Source organism: Anolis sagrei, chromosome 2 (assembly GCF_037176765.1).
Source record: "Anolis sagrei isolate rAnoSag1 chromosome 2, rAnoSag1.mat, whole genome shotgun sequence".
NCBI classification, from domain to species: Eukaryota; Metazoa; Chordata; class Lepidosauria; order Squamata; family Dactyloidae; genus Anolis; species Anolis sagrei.
The window spans coordinates 152,985,695-153,011,097 of NC_090022.1; the positions used below are offsets into that span (position 1 = coordinate 152,985,695).

A 25,403-nucleotide genomic window follows, 5' to 3' on the forward strand; every position below is an offset into this window, starting at 1 on the left:
GGTTATTTTTCTGTTCACCTATAACACACCTGTCTCAGGGTTTTCTTTGCAAGATTTATTCAAAGAGGATTTGCTTCTGAGGCCGAGAGAGCATGATTTGCCCAAGGTTACTCTGATATTTAGTCTTGGGACCTCTTCACAATTGCTGGTGAAAGAGAAGGTCTGTGGGGATCTCATGGTGCCCCACACACCTTCTCTTCTTCCCCTATTATAAGGTGGGGACTGGACAGGGCACCTTGGCACCCTGTCCCTGTGCCCATCATATTTTAGAAAGGAAGGCAACACGGGGCAACAGGTATTGCCCCACCACCCTTTCCCCTATCATATGGGGGAAAGGGGAGGAAAGTGCAGGTAACTCCTTCAGATGTCTTCTGATGCTTCCCCTCCACTTTGCGGGAAATGTGGTAGGGGCATTCCAAGCATCATCTGATGACACTTGGCAATTTCTGTTCATGTCTTGGCCAAAAGCAGCGAAACGGGGCTATTTAGCGCCACGTGAAGAGGTCACTAGTCCAACACCCAAACCACAAAACCACACTAGCTCTTTAGAAGCACCTTTAAACAAGATTTCTTTTGTTGCCATGCCACTCTTTGCTATGGATTTTGTTTTTGTATCCTTACCTCACTGGTTAATAGAGTATTTATGAAATCGGATTTGCCATGACAAATTGGTCTCTGCAGTCAATAAGGGAGAAATAGTTTGTCACATTAGCAGCGTGTGTCTGTATGTAAACTACACTAGTAATGATCTCATTAACTTATATTTGTAATACAAAAGAAAGTGAGGCTTATTGTTGTTATATTATTGTTATAGTCAGACTGTTTGCTTGTACAAAGTAAAGAACCACTAGCTTTTCAATATTGCTCAACACATAACAGCAGTTAGTTGATGGTAAATGGTTCTCAGTAAAACACTCTAGGCAGTCAAGGAAATGTGGCCGGTATCTCAATACATTGCTTACTGTTGTTTTGTGTCAATCAACTTGTATATTGTTTAGGTCTGGAGGAAAGGAACTGAACAAGCAGGATTTTGCACTGCTTTATATGATAAAAATTAGACAAACCTCTTCCAGAGTTAATTAAACTCATATGCTTAAGGTGGGATGCAACCTCTCCCAGTCCCACTTCAATAGCTAAAGGCCTTGTAAGTACAAAAAGTAATTCGGTATAGGTATCATTGGTTATGTCACTTCCCAGGTCTAGCTTGAATGCTTCCAGGTAGAAAATCAAGCTTTCCACAAATTGGCTAGGTTTGGATAAGTCATATCCTGTTGTGATATTGTTAACATTTGAATGAAGAATTCTAAATACTAATTCCAGCATGCTGTCTGCCGACCCAATGGTCCTGAATAACAGTTAATCTTGGCCTCTCTGTGGAAAAATATTAACTCATTTTCTAGAGTCATGAGACAGGAATAGTTGAAATCACTGTCCCATCTCTTAGCATCTTTTTTTTAATGTCAGGAGTGGCTTGAGAAACCATCTCCGAGCATCTTGTTGACTAAGGAAGGTACATTTCTGCCATGTGGGTGGCTGATGGGATCATCTTTAAAGAGGAACAGTCTTAATGAAGGACTTTGCTATCTAATCATAGAAAACCAATATATTGAACCATCGTTTTACAAAATATTTCATCTTCCTAATCGTCTGACTCCTTCATCCATCCCCCCAACACAGACGAGTACACACAACTCCCGTGGGTAGCTGATGCATAGTATTGCTTTTGACTGGGTTGATCATTAAACAGTGCTGTCAAGAAGTATATCTGATGAGTGCAGGAGTATCTGGTGGAAATCACGAGGCACTCATGCAGCGTTCATTCATCTCGCTTAGTTTCACTGTACTCCTGCTCCATTTGTCTGTCCGAGGCCCGTGATGCTAATAGCGGGGCTGGTGGCTTTCCTCTGGCTCTCTTTCCACCTCCTCTGTTTCTTGCATGCTTCTCTCCCTCCCTCCTCCCCCCTCCCTTTTGCATGGCTGATGGATATGCAGAGTATGTGGGATGAAGCGAGCAATACTGTCACCGAACTGATGGTATTCAGTGACTCCTCTAGCTCTTGGCTGGTCTGTACTGCAGGAGCCTGACACCCTGACCACTGAGGCATAAAAAACAGAGAATTGGAAGCCTCAGCCTGTCAGGCAATAGAGCGTCCCCCAGAGAGGCCTAGAGATGTGTGTGTATGTGAATGTGTATGTGGTGTGTGTGTGTGAAAGAGAGGGGGGATAACAGGGAAGGGAGTAGAGGTGGAGGTGGTAGTGGGAAGAAAATCAGGGAATTAAATGTCAGCTTACTTCTATGATACTTGTGCAAGAGTGTCGGTGATTTTTAGAAAAAGTGCAGCTTCCTCTTGCTTAGCAATGCAAAGTCAGGGAGATGACACTGCCAACCACTGCTTCAGGAGTGTAGAAGAGATATAGCTGGGACTGGAAAATGAGAACTGATGAAAAACCCTCAGTAAATTCTGCCTGTTTTGGACCTCTTTCTTCAGTGGTGTAACTCCTTCTGCAGAAGTCATGGGGCAATGGGAACCATGCATTTCCTGGGACAGTTTAAGCCCATTGACTTACACGTTTTGGATTTTGTATGCATACATAAAGAAAATTGACCTGCTCCATAATTGTGAAGGATTTTCCCATTAGGTGATACTAGCATTATTAACCACCCTGACCTCTCATGGGAGTATTTGCTGTGTGATAAAACGAATCTCTGAACTTTAAACTATTATCTAGAAACAAGAGTGTCTTCTAAGAATATATAATGTTCTTAGTGTCTTCTAAGAATATCTAATATATAATGAAAAATTATAATTCGAGATATGTATATTCCAGTGTTCTTGCACATTTTTGTTGTAGTTATTATTAGATAAATTCAGGTAAAATTCATCATGCTAGTAATATGAACAATAGAAAGGATGCAGAAACCTGGGTGGTGATGCAGTCATCAAATGTATTTCTGTGTTCAAATAACTCCTATACAATAGTTGTCATGAGGAAGCACTAACTCTTAAATTCTCCAGATAGGGAGCTGAGCATATCACTCTTTTATATCCTTAAACATTTTGATGTCCTATAACATTTTGATGTCCATTTTGATGTCCTTAAACATTTTGATGTCCTATAAGGTTTTCTGCCAATGGACAATGGGTTGAGGTAGAGAATGATGGAGTCACCAGTGATCTCAGATAAGAGAAATAGAAGCTCAAGGACAAGAAGATGGAGTTTTGCAGGCTCAACTGAAGGGCATGTGGGAGTCAAATGTAGCACTAGGCCTAACCTGGAGTACTTCTGGGTGTTTCATTTTAATAAGGATACAGACAAGTTGGACCAGGTTCAGAGAAGGGCAAGAAGAATGCTAAGAGGTGTGGAGAATAAAACACGAGGAAAATCAGAAGGAACTAGCACGTTCAGCTTGGTTAGGAGAAGACTGACGAGTGACATGATTGTACCCTTTAAATAACTCAAGGACTGTCCCAGAGAGAAGACAGGCTTGTTCTCTTCTGCCTAGGACTGTAGGAAAAGATGTAATAGTTTTACATTACAGGAAAATAGATTTTGATTGAACATTAGAAGTAACTTTTTAGCAGCAAGAGCAGTTTGGCAATGGAACCAACTGCCTAGTACGGTGGTGTGGTCCCCTTCTCTGGACGTTTTCAAAAAGAGACTGGACAACTACCTGCTTGAGGTTTTAGTTGGAGATCCTGCACTGAGGAGTGGTTGGATTTGATGGCCCATGAAGCTTCTTGACAAAAATATAACATAGTCGTCTATCAAAGCAAGTGAGTAAGGCTTTGTGAAAGACAATAGCAATTACACCAGTGATTGTTAAATTACTTGGAGGAGCAACATGGAGTCACCTTCAAATAAATGCCGGAGCATCATCTGTGGTGAGGGTTCCTGTCATGTGGTGCAATGTGAAATAGGTTACTTGTCTGCCACTTCCCTGTGACAAATCTGATTGAGTGCTATTAATGACCATGCCATGGGGCTACAGCCTACTTGTGTGAAAATCTCTTGATCCATTTCTGTGCTAGCATGCTATCACAGAAATGACATCTGGGGTGGGACTGTCTTTCTGCCCACTCCCGTCACCTTAATTGGTATAATTAAATGTATATTTTAACCTAAACTGTGTTGTACAGGCAGACTCTGAGTTACGGATATCAACTTACATCCGACCCCTAGGTAAGAATGATGAGACTTTCTGTTGAGAGGAAATCTACCTCTAGAAAAGAAAATTCACTCCTGGAAGTATTATCATGGGAAAAGGTGTCTCTACTGAAGCTTTTTCACCAATCCTTGTTTCCACGACAAGCCAAAATGTTGAAAATGTAATTGTCATGGGGACAGAGGTGTTCTCTTTTTTATGCTATCCAAAGCTTTAAAAATATCTGAAGTTACACTTTCAAAACATACCAACTTAAATGCAACTTTAACTTAAGAACAAACCTACAGAATCTATCTTGTTCATAATCATAACACTACCTGTGTTTCTACTACACAGGTAGAGGATTGTTTCTATTTACATACATGTCGTGCTAGATTGGAAGAAACATATACAAGCTCTGATTAGTGGTCCAGTTTTTTGAGCACATCGGAAACAGAAACTGAAAAACTAAAAATGGTAGATGGAAATTGCATGCCGTTGAATTTAATTTACAAAGATTGCTATTTGGACAGTTAAATGCTTTCCAAATCACACACAGAATTTCTACTCACCAAAATGAATGTTCTTTATAGTACAGTTTATTTACTGCTGGCTTATAAGAAACTATCCAAAATGAAAACTTCAGTTATAGTACAGAGCTGAAAATATAATGCCTAGAAAAACCTGTGGTAGTCTTGAGGTACATAATGTTCTCTTCTGAGCAGGTCTTTACAACTACACACACTCATCAATCCTTCACATTTCATTTTTTATGTTTGTGTACTTGCCAGAATGAAGCATGTTTTCAACAGTCTCTAATTTATTTAATCTTGGTTGTCATGGTTTAACTCATTACCTTTTTTGGTCTCCTTTTCTCTTTAATCCAGGGAGTGAATTTTCTGGCAGTCCATACAGCCACCCGCAATATTCAACATACAATGACTCTTGGAGATTTCCTAATCCTGGATTGTTAGGTAAGATCACCCCCTCACCCTGCTTTTACAACTGATTACACACACAAAAACAGTTATATCAAGAAAACTCTATTAAGGTTGCCACCCAAAAAAACAAAAACACATATGCATGAAGAGACAGGTTTCTGTGTTGATGTTATGTTTTCACCACAGTGGTCAAGAGAAAGAGGAGCTAGTATCTAGATGTAAAAAAGTATACTCTATTTGAGATAGCAAGCTCTTCAGTGTGGTCTGAACTGGTTTAAAACACGTAAGCTAAGAAGAGGGGGAAACCATTCTTTCTAAGAATTTTGTTCATTTACGTGGAAATTTTCACTCCTCTTTTTGAATAAGTATTTTCAGATATGTATGTGCAATGTGATTGAAAACAAACTATCTATTTTTCTACAATATGAAGTAATGGTGTTTTGCATATGATCAATAATAATAATAACAACTTTATTTTATACCCAACAAAACAACAAGACATGTCCAACAAAACAACAAAATGCCCAATCATAAAGCTTTTATGTAAATAAAGAAAAATCTAGTCCTATAAATTTCTATCCAAGTTTACATACTTGGGACAAACTAGACTCTGTAGAGGGTGACCTCCCAATTTGTCTCCTTTCTATAGAAAGTCCAGCGAAGTCTGTGATTGATTTCTTATGTTTGGAGTTTTCGGAGCAATTTTTGCTATTTCAGCTTTAACAAGGTTATTTGTATGTATATGTGTGAACCTGCAGGACACCTGTTGACTTATAGTAACTACACGAATTTGAAAGGATCTCTGTAATAAGGAAATTGTATGGCCGCAGTATGGAGAAGATGGATCCATATGAACAGTAGACAGAGAAAAGACAGAAATACTTTACACCTCTTTTGTTTTGGTCTTCTCTCAGAAAGAAAACAGTACTCAATCAGGGGAAAATGAAGCAGATGATGCAGCAAGGGAACTGCAGGACAGAACAGATAAAGAAGTAGTACAGGAACCTATGCTAAATGAAGTCAGTTCTCCATGGCCAAATTAACAACATCTGGGGTATTAAAAGAATTACATCCAAGGGTATTACTGGTAGAATCATTGGCAATAATCTGAGAATTTCTGTATAACAGGAGAAGTCACAGCAGACTGAAGAGGGGCATACATTGTCCCCATCTTCAAGAAGGGGTAAAAAGAGCACCCAAGGAGTTACCATCCAGTCAGCCAGACATCAATACCAGGAAAGATTTTTAAAACTTAGCATGTCAAATGCTTTCAGGTCATTTCTGATTTACATAGACCCAAAGATGACTCTATCACAGGGGATTCTTGGTAATATCTATTCAGGTGATATTTGTCATTGCCTTCCTCTGAGACTGAGAAAGTGTGACTTGCCCAAGGTATTTGGCATGGCAAAGCAGTGGGGACGTCCTGCTGCCTCCAAGGCAACTCAGGCCGTCCCTATCAGACTGCCAAGCAGACTCAATTTGGTATCCAGGATGCCAGATCAAGACCGATTGATGGGTTCAATGTAGAACTTCCCTCAGAGTTGTGTGATATTTCAAACTGTTGTATGTTTCTTGACCCAAGCCACTATCATAGTTTGAATTTGCTTTGCTTCAACAAATGATCATCACAGATCATGATGACTGGCAGTTAAGCCATAGTGCAAGCAGATTTCAAACACCACGCAGCTACACTGGAGAAGTAGTATGTGAGCCTGTGAGTTGTACTCTAAAGTTTAGTTTTTTGTGGAAGTGCAGACATGATATATTATCAAGAAATGTAGATGAAAGATGAATGATGAAGCTCATTCTATATCTTTTGAGTTTCCATTGCAGAGTGAAGGCTGCTATTTTGGTTGGGCTTTGGGTTTCTAAATTAGAAGTGCTTGGTCTAGCAGTTTTTAAGACTGGTTTTGGTACGGTTTCCTTAAAAACAGTCTTTAAATCTGTTTGAAGAGCTATATATAAAGAGAAGCCTCGAGTGCTTTAATTGGTTTTAGTTATTTATTTAAAGTTTTCAAAGTATTTCTGCCTAGTGATCAGTTTACCATGTTTACCTCTGAGAACATGGTAAACTGAAAAGTGCATCTGTCTGTCTGTCTGTCTGTCTGTCTGTCTGTCTGTCTGTCTGTCTATCTATCTATCTATCTATCTATCTATCTATCTATCTATCTATCTATCTATCTATCCATCCATCCATCCATCCATCCTGAGCAGTGTAGGGGATCATTCTGCAGTGATGTGGTAAGGTGTTTTCCCCTCCTGGGGCTCCAGGTTATTTATGGTTGACAATAGAACAACAATAAAAAATGCATCTTATGGGAAGTTGAAGTATTCCTCCAACAATCTTAAACACCTTTAACAGCTATCGACTCTATGTAGTTTTTGCGGTTATGCCTGGACCACAGAAACAACAAATAGTATTGTTTCATTCTTTCATTGCAGAACAATGTGCTCTTGGGAGGGGAGAGAAAGTGAGGGCGAACAGACCATGCATGAACAGTTCTTCCTTGGAACAAAGATATATTTCTCCATATTGAACTCTGGATACATCCTTGCTGTACATTCTGCAGTATTCATGATGCCATTACAGTTAAAGAAAAGCCATCAAGCTTCTATAGTTCTAAATGAATGCCTTTCTTCCACTATCTGACTACTCAATCTTTTGTCTTTTTCTTACGGATTTAGGGCTTGGGGCATGCAGTAGGTGTTCTGGCAACATTTAATTTTTAGAGTAAAGCAGAATTCCATTGGTTCTGAAAAATCTCTCTGTGGGCCCTTGACTTCTGCTATAGTAAATCCCTGAGTAGTCCACCCCTCCCTCATTTAATAAGGAGAATAAGCAACATCCATTTTACACCACTGTCAAAGTCTGGCACACCCTGACCTTACATGTGTGTAGCACATGGTGATTAGAATTCTCCTGCATAATCTATGTGGATGAGGTAAGTAAAATACCAATTAATTGTCACCTCTCTAGCAGAGAGATATTGTGCCTTAGAGACTTTCAGATTTATGGATGGCAAGGTTGTTATGTGCGACCTCTAGCAGAGAAATAATTTTGAATTTTTGTCATTTTTAAAAATTCAGTTTCTTTGTTTTAAGTAATTGAGTCCCTAAGTAATTGAGCCACCTAAGCTCTACCCATCACATTTCTTGCCCTTAAACAAATCCTTTGGGAGCAATTGATGGGCTACAGCTTTTGGTGTCACACTGCTTCTTACAGTGCAAATTGCCATTTACTATGCTATAGTGAAGGGTGTGTTGTTGCCAAAATCAGAAGCTCTTTTCTATTGCAGTTTTATTTCTGCCGAGATTCTACTCAAAGCCAGCTTCCAATGTGCTTGTGAAATTCCAAGTCCCAAACAGTAGGTTTCAGGATCAAGCTGTGAGGTTACAAAAGGCATGAAGGGTAGCTCTTGGGGCTGTTACTCACTTACATGGATATTTCCTGATTATTCATGACTTGATAATTTTGCATTTGATGGCTTACAAGGTACAAGGACTCTCACCCAATAGAGTGGATCATAGCAAATTAAACTGTGGATGGTGTCACATTTTAAAAATATTCTCCCATGCAAAACTCTTTGCAAATAAAAACAAGGCTTAGTATATGTAAAGGTGTTAAAAATCTCTGTTTTTATTTTATTGCATTTTTTCAGATCCCACATATACCTACCTTTCCACTTTTGTTTAAAGTGGCCTTATGATTTCGTGGATGGTTTGGATGGAAAGCTTAATGATTTTGCATTCGTATATACAATTTCACCATTGACCGGACTGTTTGTACATGTTTGTACTTCTTTTTAGCTGTTCACATTTTAGAAAGTGTTTGCACAAATGAGCAAATTTTAGAGGTGAGGGTTTTTTTGGGTTTTTTTTTTTTGCAAAATGTCTTGGCAAGTGCAGAAAAAGGCTCTTTATTTGAAAAAAATTGACAAACTTCTTTTTCATCCTGAAATAGAGAAAAGTCTGAGCTCAGGTGCACACACCTGCATTTTTACTGATGATAAAAAGGTAAAGATAAAGGTTTTCTCCTGACATTACATCCAGTCGTGTCCGACTCTGGGAGTTGGTGTTCATCTCCATTTCTAAGCCGAAGAGCCAGCATTGTCCGTAGACACCTCCAAGGTCATGTGGCCAGCATGACTTCATGGAGCGCTGTTACCTTCCTGCCTGAGTGGTACCTATTGATCTACTCACATTTGCATGTTTTCAAACTGCTAGGTTTGAAGAAGCTGGGGCTAACAGTGGGAGCTCACTCCGCTCCCTGGATTAGAACCTGCGACCTTTCGGTCAGTAAGTTCAGCAGCTCAGCACTTTAACCCACTGTGCCACCTGGGGCTCTTTTTTTTACTGATGATGTCCTTAGCCGATAAATTCTTCAAAGAAGGCTCCCAGTTCCTTTCACCTTAGTGAGATCATTCTGTACCTTTCTATATACAGTATAGGAAGGTACAGAACTATATTATTTTATATCTGGAGAAAAGTGAAATCTTGGCTGTGGAAGCAGGAGTTTGGCAAGTAGAAGTTAAAGCGCAATAGACTCTCTCTGACCAAGTAACCTAGATAACAATTTTGGGTTGGTGCTAGGCTATGCCATGTTATGTTTTATATGTTTACATGTGTTAATTGGTTTTATTTGTATTTATATGCTTAATTGATTTTTAATGGTTATTGTATATAGTTTTGTTGATATTTGTATACTTGTGGCATTGAATGTTTGCCAAAATTGGAAGCCACTCTGAATCTCCCTTGGGGTGAGATAGGGTGGGGTAGAAATAAAGTAAGTTAATAAATAAATACTGTATTTATTCACTCAGTAATAGTATATCCTACAGTGGTTACTGAAGTAAGATGTGTAACTAAGCCAAACATGATAGATTTTCTAAAATGTGACTCTTTTTTAATGTTAATTTTTATTTGAGAAAATCTCAAAATAAAATATGCGAACAAGCCCATTTAGATGTACTGTATAAAACAACGTAACTACATACTTTCCACTACAACAGGGGTTCTCAAGCTGTGGGTCCCCAGATGTTTTGGCCTTCAATTCCCAGAAATCCTAATAGCTTGGATTTCTGGGAGTTGTAGGCCAAAACACCTGGGAACCCACAGGTTGAGAACCACTGCACTACAACTAAACAACCATTTTTTAAAAAGCTATAAACTTCCCACTATCTATCTATGGTTGATATCCCATATTAGTTGATAATAATGTGATCACAATTCTACTTCAGCCAATACACTACTAATTCATGAATCCTATAGTTGATAAAAGGGGTTGCAGTGGCACAGCAGGTTAAACTTCTAAGCTGCAGAGCTTGCTGATCAGAAGGTCAGTGGTTCGAATCCGCAGACGGGGTGAGCTTGCATTGTTAGACCCAGCTTTTGCCAACCTAGCAGTTCAAAAACATGCAAATGTGAGTAGATCAATAGGTATCACTTTGGCAGGAAGGTAATGGCGCTCCATGCAGTCATGCTGGCCACATGACCTTGTAGGTGTCTACGGACAACTCCAGCTCTTCAGCTTAGAAATGGAGATGAGCACCACCCCCCAGAATCAGACTCGACCAGGCTTAATGTTGAGGGAAACCTTTACTTTTACTATAGTTGATAAATGTCCCCATTGTCATTGGGATAAAAGTGATGAACAGGTCCCTATATTCCTTAACGTTAGTCAGAGTTTTCTCCTTAATCAGCTTCTTCTTGCATTGGGATAATTGCTTCCATCTCTGAGAATATACAGGTCTTGCAGCAGTTATCATATATTGTAGAATCTTCCCTATTTTTCTTTCTAAGTGGTAGTCTAGCATTCCCAAAAGATCTAACTCCAGTTTGATCTGAAGTTTAACCGTAACACTATCTTGCAGCATCAAATCTATTTAAGTCCAACACTTTCCACAAGACAACCACATATGATGAAATGCCTAAACATTATGTTCTTCTTTCCAACATTTGATAGAGCTGCCCTTATATCTCTTTGAATAATTTGCCAAAATTCACAAATTAACAAGAAGGCAAAAGTGTACAATTGCGCACTCTTGACCACAACGAAGGCCAGTGATGGATGGGATTGTAGAGAGTAGTGTATGACAACTCTGCAGCATAATCAAGTACTATCCAAATTCTTGACATAATTGGCCTTTTCCCTCCATTGGATTTTTAAAAGAATAATTACAGAGAAAGGGGAAGGAAAGAGTAGAATATGGGCTATGCATATACATTAATATCACTTGAACATTTCCTCCCAAAATAATAATCTAAAAACAAAAACAACAACAAATCTTCATGTGCTTATTTGGTGGTTATATTTTATCCTTGAAAAGATTTCATGATTATCCTGTTTTGTAAGAAGCTTAATGCATTTGGCCTTTATGTAATTGTTTGGCCTTCTTCAGGGGCTACGTTGGAATAAACATAAATTACAATATTAATTGTTTTAACAATTGATTTATTCTTGCCTTTTATGAAGAAGGCCACACTGGGGCTACACTGAAACATTTGAAATGTGAAGAAGGCGACACTGAGGTTACATAATGGCACTACATGGAAATATAAATTCCCATAGTAAAAATTGAAAAAATTATGGCTGCTTCCATACATGTTGGGAAGACAGGACTGCCTTTCTGCTGTTGTACACACATTCTTTGGCCCTACCACAGACCCCTGTGTCTCCTTAAAAATGCCCCCTCCCCATAACCAGAGATGTTTTAGTGCAGGGCTTCTTAAACCTTTCCACTTGGGATCCCTGTTGGCTGAGATGTTTTTGTGTGACCCCAGTGATATAGGTGTATAAAATAGGTATAAAATTAAACATATAGTGATAAAGGCCCCCTCCCCTGGTGGATCAATGGGTTAAACCGCTGAGCTGCTGAGCTTGTTGACCAAAAGGTCACAGGTTCAAATCTGGGGAGCAGCGTGAGCTCCCGCTGTCAGCCCCAGCTTCTGCCAACCTAGCAGTTCAAAAACATGTAAATGTGAGTAGATCAATAGGTACTGCTCTGGTGGGAAGTTAACGGCGCTCCATGTAGTCATGCTGGCCACATGACCTTGGAGGTGTCTATGGACAACGCTGGCTCTTCGGCTTAGAAATGGAGATTAGCACCAACCCCCAGAGTCGAATACGACTGGACTTCACATCAGAGGAAAACCTTTACCTATAGTGATAAATCAGCATTTGCAAGACTTGCTAAATGGGCTGATTTCCTTTTTTATGAAGTACAGGTGAAGCACCTTCAACAGAGTCCACTGTAAACACTGTACAACTGTGTAAATTTCTATAATAGTGACTAGGTGACATTAAGAAAAAAAATCAGGACCCCAACATTTTTATTTATTTATTTATTTATTTGTCGTGTCAGAGCAACTAGTCCATTATATTACATTTCTAACAGAACATTTAACCAGCTACCAAACTCACAAGTTGTGTATTTTTCTGTTTGTTTGCTTTGTTCTGTTAGAAACCCCAACATTGAGGTAAGGGGACCCCATTTGGGGTCCGGACCCACGGTTTGAGTGCTTTAGTGCACTTTTCTGTGCCCTACGTTTTGTGATAGATATCCACACCATTGTTTACTCTCCAGATTTGAGGGCTGCAGAAACTGGAACGATGGTCAGAGTAAAGCAATTTAACAACATTTTACCCATTTGTGTGTTTAATCAACCGGATGTTGTTAATCTCATTACTTGAATACCTTGTACACCTACAGCGCAATAAGGGTCTTTAAACCATAATAAAATGATGTTGTTGTTGTGGAGATGTGGTGGTTGAACTGTTGATATGCATTTGGTAATTTTTCTAATTGGTCTTTCCTCTGATAAGCATATCAATTACAGGAACAACTAAAGATGACATCAATCACGTTACTGATATCGGTAATCTCAGCACAATAGTTCTGTTTGTATTGTTCAGGGCTGGCTGTAACCCATCACTGTGGTATATGAGCGCCTTCCTGTGGTTCTGTAAATGACTTGACTGGCACCTGCCATGTGTCATATTACCCTGGGCTCTTTAATTTCAGATTCCAATCTGGAAAGGCTCATTGAAGCTGTCATTGAAACTTCACAGACATTTGCTTCTGACTTTTCTTGAAGTATCCAGGCCTGTTATTTAAAATGTAGACATTTTGATTGTGCCATAAATTATACATGCATTTAAACCTCTCTTTATCTCTGATTGCCCCTTATGTTCTCCCTTTTGTGTAGTTGATTCCAATCCACTTTTAGGCAAGGACTTAGTTTCAGGTTTAGGTTTGTACAACACCAGGCACACCTGGTATTGCAGAAATTGCAATTATTATGTCTTCCTATACTTCTGGAGGTTTCAAATCCTCAATTTTTGGACACAAGAAATTCTTGAGCCAACTGAATCCAGAAGTCACTGAGAAAACTGTCTGGTGTAATAGCATAAAATAGCAACGTCTTTCCTAGTTTGCTCTCTCTCTCACACACACACATACGAACACACAGACACCCAAGAGGTTTCAGTCACTGAAGCCTAGCAAGCTTGCGTGCTTAAAGCCTACTTAATACAAACATGCTAAAAGTGGATAATAGCAACACACTCTAATGAAGAAAAATGATTCAATTTCATGCTGGTTTGTTGTAATAACTTCTTTACCATTTTCACTCATTACTTTCAACTTGATGTTGATCATGGCAGATCTTGTTTGATGCACTGTTCCCTCTTCTGAACTGATGTGATTTGCGCACATTGTGAAATGTAAGTGAGCCTGACAGGGCTCCCGTTTGGATATACCTGAGCGATATATATAGCTGTTGTTGCAGAGGACAGGGTCAAAAGATTGACAATATTGGCATGGCTTCATATGAGGTGAAAGGGTTTGGAACCAGTCAATTAGGATTAGAATCAGTACTTCTGTGGGTTTCTATAAAAGGATTAGAGAACAAGTATGAGCCAGAAATGACTGTGTCAAGAAATAAATTGATGATAATATGAATTAGAAAGGAAAAAATGACAAAAGAATGGACAAGTTTATTCTAGAGGAGAGTGTAATGACAGGAGGAAAGAGTGAATGTTTTGCAATGTGATGTTTTCATTTTTCACTTTAAATACAGGCCTTTTTGATTTTACTGCACAAGTGTGAATCGAGAAGGGGGAAAGTCCAACTAAAGAAATATATAAAATGCTGCCAGGGAGCTACAGAGAAGAATTGTATTTTAATAACCATATTGTTCTGGTACAGCTGTACCAGGAGCTCCAATTTTGTTTGCTTTGCATTGAATGTTTGTTTGTAGTCCTAAGTTTCAGGGATTCTGCAGATAGGTGGCTTCTTTTGGCTGCAGTCATAGGGCAGGCCACCTGCCCATCATCGTTCAGTTTTGGTCCTGCCCCTTGCTCAGGGCAGTTGGGAAGGGAAGTGAGCCATTTTGTTAGTTAGTCTCAGCCAAGTTAGCTTATGTATAGGATGTGTGTAAGTTCCCCTGTACAAAAGCTTCAACCTTTACGAACTCCAGGGAAGCATTCCTACAGCTTTAAGAATTTCCAGGAAAACAGCCTTAAAGACTAAAGAACTCCAGCTGGACAACATCCACTGCCTTGCTGGTAGGTCCACTCAGCGTTCAAGAAGCAGTTCGGCCCGGTAGCGGAGCCCACATCAGTGAGGGTTGGATTTCAGTCAGCCTGGGAGAAGTTAAAAAGGGGATTTTCCTTTAAAGAAAAAGTTATTGAAGTCAGTTGCCTGTGCTTCGTGGGCAAGATTAGGAATTCACCAGTTCCCTAAAAGTTTGGAATCATTTGCTTAACTTTACTGAAGATAAGAGAAGTTCCTGTTTGATTGTTCATTAATAAAATACTTTGTTGCACTTCTCAAGCCATCTGAAGACTCTTTGTGGTGGAAACCTCTGAGAACTTCTCCTTAGGCCCCTGGCTTCCTGCTGGGCAAAGGTTACACATCCTATGTTTAAAGCCAACCAATTACAGGCCCAGCGGCGACAGAACACATATTATGTTAAAAGCATCATACTGTAAGGACTGGCATGGAAGGATAAGTTTGGAGAATGAGGAAAAAGTTGTCTCTTGAAGAGTTTTTTTAAAAACAGGTTTAGAATACTGTCAACAGCTAGCTCTTTGGTCATTTTGTTTGTTTCCAAGTGTTGCTGAAAAAATTCTGGCCCTCATCCAGAGCAATTTGTGCATCAAAATGTAACTCATACAGGTAGTTCTAATCTGCAAGCTGATGATAAAAGGCAAAGAAAGGAAAGTTGAACTGTTACTAACATCCAAGTGAGTAGATAATAACATCTGGAGCCATCTGAGATGACCCATTCACATGTAGGGGTAGATAGTGGTTCTCATAGCTGTGGAATGGTGAATATGATCTAGGTTTTAGCTTGGACTTCGAGCAAATTATCATATGCTGAGCCATGTCCTGATATGACCACATGCACAAGATTTTGTCTCCAACCCCCAGTCTGGGTAGGACTCTCACTGAGTTACCTGTACATGGTACATGGATGAGTTCTTATTCCATGCCAAATGGGAAACTTGGTGGATTTGAAATTTTAAAGCAACTCTTTATGCATACATCCATGGCCTAAATGCAATCTTACACCTATCTAGAGCAGAGATTCTGAAATGGTGGGTCCTGACCCCAAATGGGATCACCTTATCTCAATGTTGGGATCACAAAAGGCTTCCTCCTTTCCCAACCAAGATAAAGTGTTTGGACCCACTTTCAATTCTGTGGCTGTGGTTGTAGTTTAGAGAGGATCCATTAAACTGCTCAGCCAGGCAGGTCTTAGAGCTCACTAGACTACTAACACCAGAATTCTGCAGAAGGCAGCCACAGGCACTAACACTATACTTAGGGCCTCATCACAAAAGCCAGGCGAAGTGTTCGGCTTCACCAAGAAACGAGAGGGGCAACAGGGTGAATTGGTTGCTCTGCACACAGCTCCCTCTCAGTGACGCATTCCCCATCACATGGGAGAAGCATTGCCCTCCTGGTGAGGCCCCATGCTAGCTCCATTGGACAATATGGGGAAACCTTGTTGTAGGGAAAGCATCGAGCGACACTTAGACCCCGATTGGGGTGGCATCATGTGATGGCTGGCTTGGGGCTCAATCCATTAGACAGGGTAAAAGTGTCCTAGGATGCTAAACTTTCCCATCTGATGAGGTCCTCTTGTTTTAAATATTAATGTTGATAGGTTGGAGGTGGGGAAAAGGCCCAGCTCACACTGCTAAGGAACAGGAAACAAACTCAGGAAGACACTGAACAAATTCTGCTTTCCCAGAACAATTCAAAAAAATGATTTTATTTTTTATACCTTTCATCCTGTAAATAGTTCAATTCATCACAAGACAGGGAAGAGATTTTCTTTTTGTTGCTGTGATCTCCAGAGTCATGATCTATCGCTCAACCCACTATAGCACTTTAGTTCTTATGTATACAGTATATATAGGTTGAACATCCCTTATACAAATTTCCAAAATCTAAATTACTCCAAACCCCCAAATTGCCCACATAGGGCTGAGATAAAAATACCTTTCGGGGAGGGGGGGGGTCAATGTATGTAAACCTTTTCTCATGCACAAAATTATTTAAAATATCGTATGTAATTGCCTTTGGGCTATGTGTATAAAATGAATATGAATCATACATGAATTTTGTGTTTGGATATGGGTCCCATCTCCAAAATATCTCATTATGTATATCTTCGAACTATCTCATTATGCACATATATTCCAAAAAATTCCAAAACACCTCTGCATTTTGAATAAGGGATACTCACCCTATTGTGTCCGAAGTGTATTAGATTATGTAGATTGTTTTTAATTGTCTTAAATTTTTATTTTTTTAACGAACACTTCAGCTTCTTGAATAATCCTGAAATCATCTGAAGTAGGGTAGAAGATAAAACATTTTAACAAATGAAATGGAAATCAAATAAATAGTAGTTGTGCTGCAGCATCCAGTCAATTGTTTCTGTTCAAAACTTGAGTCACTTCCTAATGCTTGTGGTGAGCTGCAACCAGAGCGTTGGCCTTCAGCCAAATCCAACATGGATTGAAATGCTACCGTGATGTCGCATAACATCTTCCAGAAATGCATGCCCCAATATTTGTGCTAAAATTTAATGGGCTAAAAGCACTTCTTTGTTTTTGTTAATGATTATTAGCACAAGTAGTTTTTTCCCCATCTGCAACAAGTATTAGTATACCAATCCATTGGCTTCTGAGGCTGATGTTCAATATTTAAAGGACATTTTGAATACGTATCAGTTTGATACCAACATCCTATTACAGGTTACTTATTTAGAAACATGTTACTTATTTATTCTTGCTCCAATTATGGCAGGCAGGGCATCTGACACATTCCCATTTTGAAATATGTGCCAATTGCTTGCCTTTAACTATTATATAGGAAGTCTTTTTTCATCAGTATTGTACAGTGGTGCTTCTAGTCTCCTTCCAAATGCTCATCTGTTTGAGATATTGGACCCTTACACATGTCTTGAACTTTGTGACTTCTCCATGATATCTGTCACTGCAGTATTGATTTCTCCCTGTTTCTCTCCCTCTAAAACTGTCAGTAGATGCCTCCATGACATGGAAGGGTGTTGATGTTTAGCAATTTCATTGCTTTCTTTTTTTTTGTATGGAGAGGCTATATACTACTTATTGGTAAGAGCCTTTTGGAAGCGTTTGGAGTATTGTTTTTTTTTAAAAAAACTAAACCTCTTGGAGAATATATATTCACATACACTTTAATGATCTCAGGCTTATTTCATTTGAACTATGAGATATGTAGGCTTTCTTTGTTAATGCTGATTGTCTGCTTCCAGAAAGCAGCTCCAAACATATAAAAACATGTGGTGCCATCCTCCAAGGTTTATTCCAGTAAAAATATAGCTAATAGATGTTATCTTTGTCCATGGCAAAACTCATTGAATGGGAAAAGCTAGATTTAAACAGAGAAATATTCTAGTCAAATTAGTTCACCTACATGAAAAGAAAAATGCAACAGGGTGGCAGGAATCAGGCTGTTGGTCCTAACATTTTGTTGTGGTGTTTCTGTTTGTCCAACCCACAAGTTATTTACTGGCCAGTTTCCAACCTGGATGGCTTGGTAATACCTGGACTGCTCTTTTGTGCTGCTATTGTTGCTTTCTTGATTTTTTTTTCAAATCATTCTCAAGAATCTCTGCTGTTCCCTTGAAACTTGTTTGATTGTATCTTGTCTATCTGCCTGCAGCCTGAAACTGCATGTCCCTATCAGCTAATCTTGTTTGCCTGTCTCTAGGATGCTCTCTCCCAGACTGTTTTATATGCTCACTTGATACTCCTTGTTTATTCAGCTAGATATTGTTGATGTCCCTATTAGCATGGATCCTGACCCAACTAGGATTATGACTGAGTGTAATTGTGGCTGTTAATTGAAGTTTGTGACATATATATGAGTAACAAAAAGACTGAATCCTGTCAACTCAAAGGCTTCCATGAGTTTCCAGCTCTTGTGTTTATCAAGGAAAAGAAATTCCGAAGCTGGAAGATAAATTTTAAAGATAGGGACATAGCTCAATATATTTTGACTGCATTATAAATTATGCCCAGAATTCTTAAGGCCTGTTTATACTGGTAGCAAACCTGGATTTTGAAGTTGTTCCCGGATGTCCAGTTGACATTGAGGAATTTTCCATCTGTAACATGGAGTAAAACTGGTTAATATGATTTTACCCCAAATTATGAAAAGTTGGGAAATGCTACAGAGCTTTGGCAAAATTCTGGATCAGCCTTGCATGTTGAGGTTAGTGTGAGCAGCTTGATTGGTTCTAATAAAACAGGTTCACTGCATAATCACTCCCTTTTCACTGCACTCCATATCACATGAGAAAAGGAATGAATCAGGGCAGTGTCACCTTGTCACTGCAGCAGCAAAGGTGCTTGTGTAGCCAGGGTAAAAGAGGGAGGCAACCCCCCTCTCCTTCTCCTAGGAACCTCATCACATTAAGTTGCCTAATGTGGGCAGCAGTGGGGGGATTTGCTGGGCATCGCTACAAATCCATGGGTCAACGGGGGAATCCATTACCTTCCCCATCACACAGGGGAAAGCATCATTACCCAGTTTCCCCCTTCACTTGCTGGCAATTAAAACACAGGAAGCCTCCCGCTCTCATACAACGCTTTCAATACATCTCAGGGACGGAGCCCCACCAGAAGTAGCTGTATGTTATTTGATGGTATCTGGTAGGTTCCATCCCCAAATGGTGCTAAAAGCATCATGCAACAGGTAAATTTGCCCAGGTGATGAAGTCCTAGGTTGCATGAGCACTTTTGCTTTGCCCTAGCCTCAATTTTAGTGATATGTAGACGAGCCCTTAGTTCAATATACTTAATTAAGTAACTCCTCTTGGCCTAAACCCCCACCCCAACCTGACAAAAACATCATTCAGTCACTGGGTTGTTGTAGGTTTTTCGGGCTACATGGCCATGTTCTAGAAGCATTCTCTCTTGATGTTTCGCCTGCATCTATGGCAAGCATCCTCAAAGGTTGTGAGGTCTGCTTGCCATAGATGCAGGTGAAACACCAGAAGAGAATACTTCTAGAACATGGCCATATAGCCTGAAAAACATATAACAACCCAATGATTCCAGCCATGAAAGCCTTCGACAATACATCATTCAGTCATGTTCCAATCAGCATGAGCATGTAATTCCTTCTCCCCTTTCACTTGATTTCTAGTATAGGGGGTTGTGGGTTGGGGATGGAATTATGATCATGGCAACAGTGTCAAAATTGTGAGAATATGGAATGATCAGCTAGATTTACTCATTGATGACTTTCATATTCACAACTGTCCCTTAGGTTTGGGTTTGGCTATGCAGACACTTGTTCCTATGAGGAACCAGCTGTGGGTGTCCTGATAGCTATTCTGCACTCCCTGGGCTGAGGTGGTTTTCAATGCTGGTTCTAGTTGGCATTATGTGGCTGTGTAGAACTGCCCTAATGATTTAGACATTATTGCTATGATTGTAACTCCACTCTTTGCCTACTTAACTGCATCAGTACAAGGAGATATTTTCTGCCAGTGATCAGAACATTGTTGAATTACATTTCCACCAGATTTTGGAATAGGGTGGGGTTGGTGTGAGTAATTAAGAATACTTTAGTTGGTAGCTGATACATAATTCTAGCCTATGTTTTCAGTAATGAGGGTTTTCTAAATATGACAATGTTCACTTTCCTTGACACATTCAAACTAAGCAAAACAATACCGTTAAAGCAGATTTATATCAAATATTTCTGAAAATGGTTCATTTTAAGTACCGTATATAGCGGAGTGTATATACATTGTGGCATTGATTGTAAGGTGCACCTCAATTTTGACTATGTAATTTGGACAAAAAAGGTGAACATTAGATTCCGGTAAATATGGTATGGTAGTAATTCCACTAATTTTAGTGCATACTTTACTTTATTTGCTTGCTAACTTTATATATATATATCCAGCAGTTACAGGCTTACATTTTTTGTCATGTTTACCTCCTCATGCATAGCTAAGCTGATCACTTGTTGCATAGAGGCAGCCTGAATGGAAAATAACAGCATTATTCTTCTTGCCACTGGTTCCTCCGGCCTCCCCTAATCCTCTCTCAACTGTTTAAAAACAGCTTGTCTTATTGTACAAGTGAAGCACTGTAGTATGGATATTATTTTGGAAGCTCAAAAAAGGAGTGTGGGTCTTTTTCATGGTGACAACTATTATGCAGTGAACTATGATATGACAATATAATTTACACCACCATATTTGTTCCTGCTCCATGGTTGGTGTTTTTTAAAAAACAACAACAACAAGTTGTGCAATTCCATAATGCTATTGAAATACTACCCCACTGAAATTAGAAAAGATGAGCACACATCACTTCCATCATTTTTCCTATTCTTTTCCCCATAAACTTAGTGGTAACAGTGGGTGTGGTAAGCTTCTTATTTCTTCTTAGTATGCTGAAGATTTGGGGAAGTAGGGTAATTGATACTTAGCTCTAGGTACTTGGATTTGTTTCTGACACAATATTATGGTCCTGGTATAAACAATATGGAGTAACTAATCTGTTAAGTTTCATATATATGTAGTTTCCATGCAGGGAGCTACCATATTTCCCTGAAAATAAGACTGGGTCTGATATTAATTTGTGCTCCAAACGACACATGAGAGCTTATTTTCAGGAAATATCTTCTTTTTTCATTTACAAAAATCTACCTTTATTCTAATGTTATCGTCTAATATTATGACAACAATATTACTTATTTATATTTATTTATTTAAAATACTATTATTTTATGATTCAATACATTTGTCATGTGTTGCAATGGATGTGCTACCAGTAAACATATTTGGCTGGGTGACGTTTTTAACTGCGGCTTATTTTGGGAGTAGGGCTTAGATTATGAGCATTTTGAAAAAAAATATTCTAGGGCTTCCAGTTAGGGGAAACAGGGTAGAAAAGACACTGTAGAAGTTGTCAGATTCCAGTAGTTCTTTTTCTAATGCTTTGTTTGCTTGACTGAGTAGAATCATTGGAGTTTTTCTACTATGGCATCTCTTCTCTAGACTCTCCTTACTATTACAGTGCTGCAGCAAATTAAATTAAATTAATATTTAATATAATTACATTTATATTTAATTTATTATTATTATTATTATTATTATTATTATTATCATTATTATTATATAATTCAATGCATTTGTCATGTGTTGCAATGGATGTGCCACCAGTAAACATATCTGTCTGGGTGATGATTTCAACTGGGGCTTATTTTGAGAGCAGGACCTAGATTATGAGCATTTTGAAAAATCATTATTTTTGGGAAAACAGGGTAGAAAAGACACTGTAGAAGTTGTCAGATTCCAGTAGTCTTTTTTCTAATGCTTTATTTGCTTGACTAAGTAGAATCCTTGGAGTTTTTCTACTATGGTGTCTCTTCTCTTCTAGACTCTCCTTACTATTACAGTGCTGCAGCAAATTAAATTAAATTTATATTTAATTAGTTATTATTATTATTATTATTATTATTATTATTATTATATAATTTAATACATTTGTCATGTGTTGCAATGGATGTGCCACTGGTAAATATATCTGGCTGGTTCACAATTTTAACTGGGGCTTATTTTGGGAGTAGGGCTTATATTATGAACATTTTGAAAAATCATTCTACGGCTTGTTTTCGAGTTAGGGCTTATTTTTGGGAAATCAGGGGTGGAAAAGACACTGTAGAAGTTGTCAGATTCTAGGAGTCCTTTTGCTAATGCTTTGTTTGCTTGACTGAGTAGAATCCTTGGAATTTTTCTACCATGGTGTCTCTTCTCTCCTAGGCTCTCCTTACTATTACAGCGCTGCAGCCCGTGGAGCAGCACCCCCGGCAGCCGCTGCTGCTTACGATCGTCACTGACACAAGGAACCAAGAGGCACTTACTAAACATATCATGCCGGATGACACCCCTGGAATCATCTAGAATGCAACTGGAGAAATCGGACTACAAGGAAGGTTAAAAGAAAACATCCCCACAGACCCACACAATGATTGGATTGTTATTCTTCCAGCTAGGTGAACTGTGCATTACTTCCTGTTTTTCATTAATGAAATTCGAGTGACCTTAACTGAATCTCCCATTTTTTAAAAAAGAGCAAACAAAGAATCGGTTTTGTTGACATTCCCAGTGGCTTTCAAGATGCAGTAGCCTTGGGTTGCATACCGCTGTCTTGCTTTTGGACTGACTAGCTCTCCCTGATGCTCTTGGCCATGTCAAGGGAAGAGGAGCAGTTCTCAATGCTCAGCACTCTCTGTTGGATGTCTCTCTTTCCTGCAAATTGTAACCAGATGTGTGATCAAAATGGACCATATCGGTTGGGTTTCATTTTAAGAAAGGGGGCATTAAGGAAAAAGATTGGTCAGCTCAAATGACAAAGCACCAATGTAAATAACTTGCTTCTTTGTGTTACTGTAGAGTGGTTTAGCATCAAACACAGCAACGCGGACAACATGATGAATTTGAAACACATTGGAAAATATGTGTTTTGTTACTGGTGCACTGATTCCAAGAATTTAGTAAGCTTTAACACAACTTTGAACCAGGTTACCATTCATTGTGGCTATTTCTGGGGCTAGTGTTCTTTCTACATACATGACAGTCTAATATGCTCCATATGTTAGTACTGACCATATAAACAAATGACAAACATGGACAGCTAGTTCCACCTTAATTCCTGAATATTGATTTACAGGTATTTGCAACTCACACTCTCTGACTTTAAGTTGAAAGAAAGAATTCCAAAAAACCGAAGCCTTATGCAGATTGAAATAGAAAATATGTAAAAACTGGTTGTATATGGCCCAAAAGTATTATTATTTTCATGAGCAGTGGTGAACCGAAACTAATATGAAAACTAGGTTAAGGTTAGAATTTGTGCTGTTGAACACCACTTAAACTGCCACAGCTCAATGTTATGGAATTGGTTGTTGTTTTACAAGGTTTTTTCCTTTCTCTGCCAAAGTGTGCTGGTGCCTCACCAAACTACAAATCTATATCATTGAGCCATGGCAGTTAAAGTCAAATTCCACACTATAAATCCACCCTAATTCTCTCTTGATGTTATTTAACATGTTGGAGGTCCAGGGCCAACAGCTCCATGCAACCCATCCATATGTTGAGCATTGACATAATTAACAACAACATTATTATTATTATTATTATTATTATTATTATTATTATTGACATCAGTTGAGGAGAATGTGCTCACTCTTTAGATTCCATAGTAAGTGGACTCCATCAGCTCCCATGGAAATGTACCCATCGATATCTTTCCCTTGTGGCCATCCATGCCCAAAAATATGGATATTAGCGTCCAAATCAAGGAGGAGTATAGCCTTAGAGGCCGAGTTAGCAGCTGTTTTAACGGTGTTAAGATTTTTACAAACTTAATATATGAAAAGTAGGGGGAGGGGGATCTTCTGCAATTCTGGTTGGAAATCTGTGTCATTTGGAATATTTGGAGAGCTCAAGGAAGACCTTTTTAGGACTATGCTTCAGGATACATTAAAATAATATGGGCCACCGGAAATGTACTTACTTGAAAAGGATGTAATTCACCCAGAATAGGTTTGCATCATTTCTTGTGCAGATTTTCATCCTGATACTTGAAAGGGGATTAATAGTCCTGTGGCATTTCATTCAATGTTCTATGCACCCTATAGGCACCGAATGAAGTTTACAAATGACAGCAAAAGATGGACATCAATCACTTGTGACGCCATAAAATTCCCTTAACTCAAAAACGTTCATTTTAACCAACATTTTTTTTTAAAAGCATGCAACTACAGATGGGCTTTTTGGACAAAAGGAAAACTAGGGTGGAATTTTGATGTTTAGCCAGGAATCTAGGTCTATCCTTAACATCTTAATGGTGTCGGCAAGAAGATACACTTTGGAAGAGAGAACACCACTGGAAGGAGTAGGCTTAACTTCCTCCCAAAAGGTAGTCATTGCCCCCCTAAACTACTTTCATTGTGCTATTTTCCACCTGCTAAGATTTCCTGATATGTATTGGACATGGCTGGAAGTAAATGGTAGCCATGTTAGTCTGCTAAAACAACAAATGCTGGCGCCTTTTAGATAGAAAAAAGTTATTATGGCTCAAGCTTTCATGCGTTGCATTCCATGTTGATTTCACATATTATTTTTATGTCGTGCTACATCTGCTGGTCTTTCAGAACCATAAGACTTTTTAAAAAATCTAGCAATTCTCTAGTCATGTTGATGAAACTGGGTCAATCTATAGCTAGTGAAGATTCTGAAAAATGTGCCTATTTGAAGATTTAATGGAATTTTGGCATGCCCCCCCCCCCTTGCCACCTTACCATATGATGAAGAGAACAGCTCTCCTCTCTGGGACCCTTCTAGAGATGTTTTAATGACAGTATAGCAGCTCCGCTCTTTCCAATCCAGAACATTATTGAAAGAATCCTGCTGGTGATGAAAGGAAGGTTAGTTGCAACTAGCTCTAGGCCTGAAACCACTAACGCTAGAAAATTCCTTCCAGTTTTCATATCTGTTGAATATTGATTGGCCACTCTCAAAAGATTTGGAGGTGTGACTCTATTTTGATAAGCCCTAGAAAGAGTGGATGCTTATCTGAAACATCTCCAGTTCTTTTGAGGTTTATTTTTGCTTCTCTTTGTCGGATCTCAAATATTTTTTTCCAGTGAGATACATTAAATATAATGGGTTGAACCCCAGACATTTGTTGGGTCTATTCCAATCATGAATTACACTTAGAGTTAGACCCA

The 25,403-nt window shown here is 38.9% G+C and overlaps 1 protein-coding gene across 1 annotated transcript in view; it reads left to right on the forward strand.

Moving 5' to 3' along the window:
* PAX5 (paired box 5) overlaps positions 1-23,671 on the forward strand; it is a 280,289-nt gene extending 256,618 nt beyond the window's left edge. Inside the window, exons 9-10 of the mRNA XM_060763745.2 lie at positions 5,032-5,118; positions 22,432-23,671. Of these exons, the coding sequence (XP_060619728.1) occupies positions 5,032-5,118; positions 22,432-22,508 (164 nt within the window). The 3' untranslated portion in view covers positions 22,509-23,671. The remainder of the gene's footprint in view (positions 1-5,031; positions 5,119-22,431) is intronic.
* Positions 23,672-25,403: the final 1,732 nt, after the last annotated feature.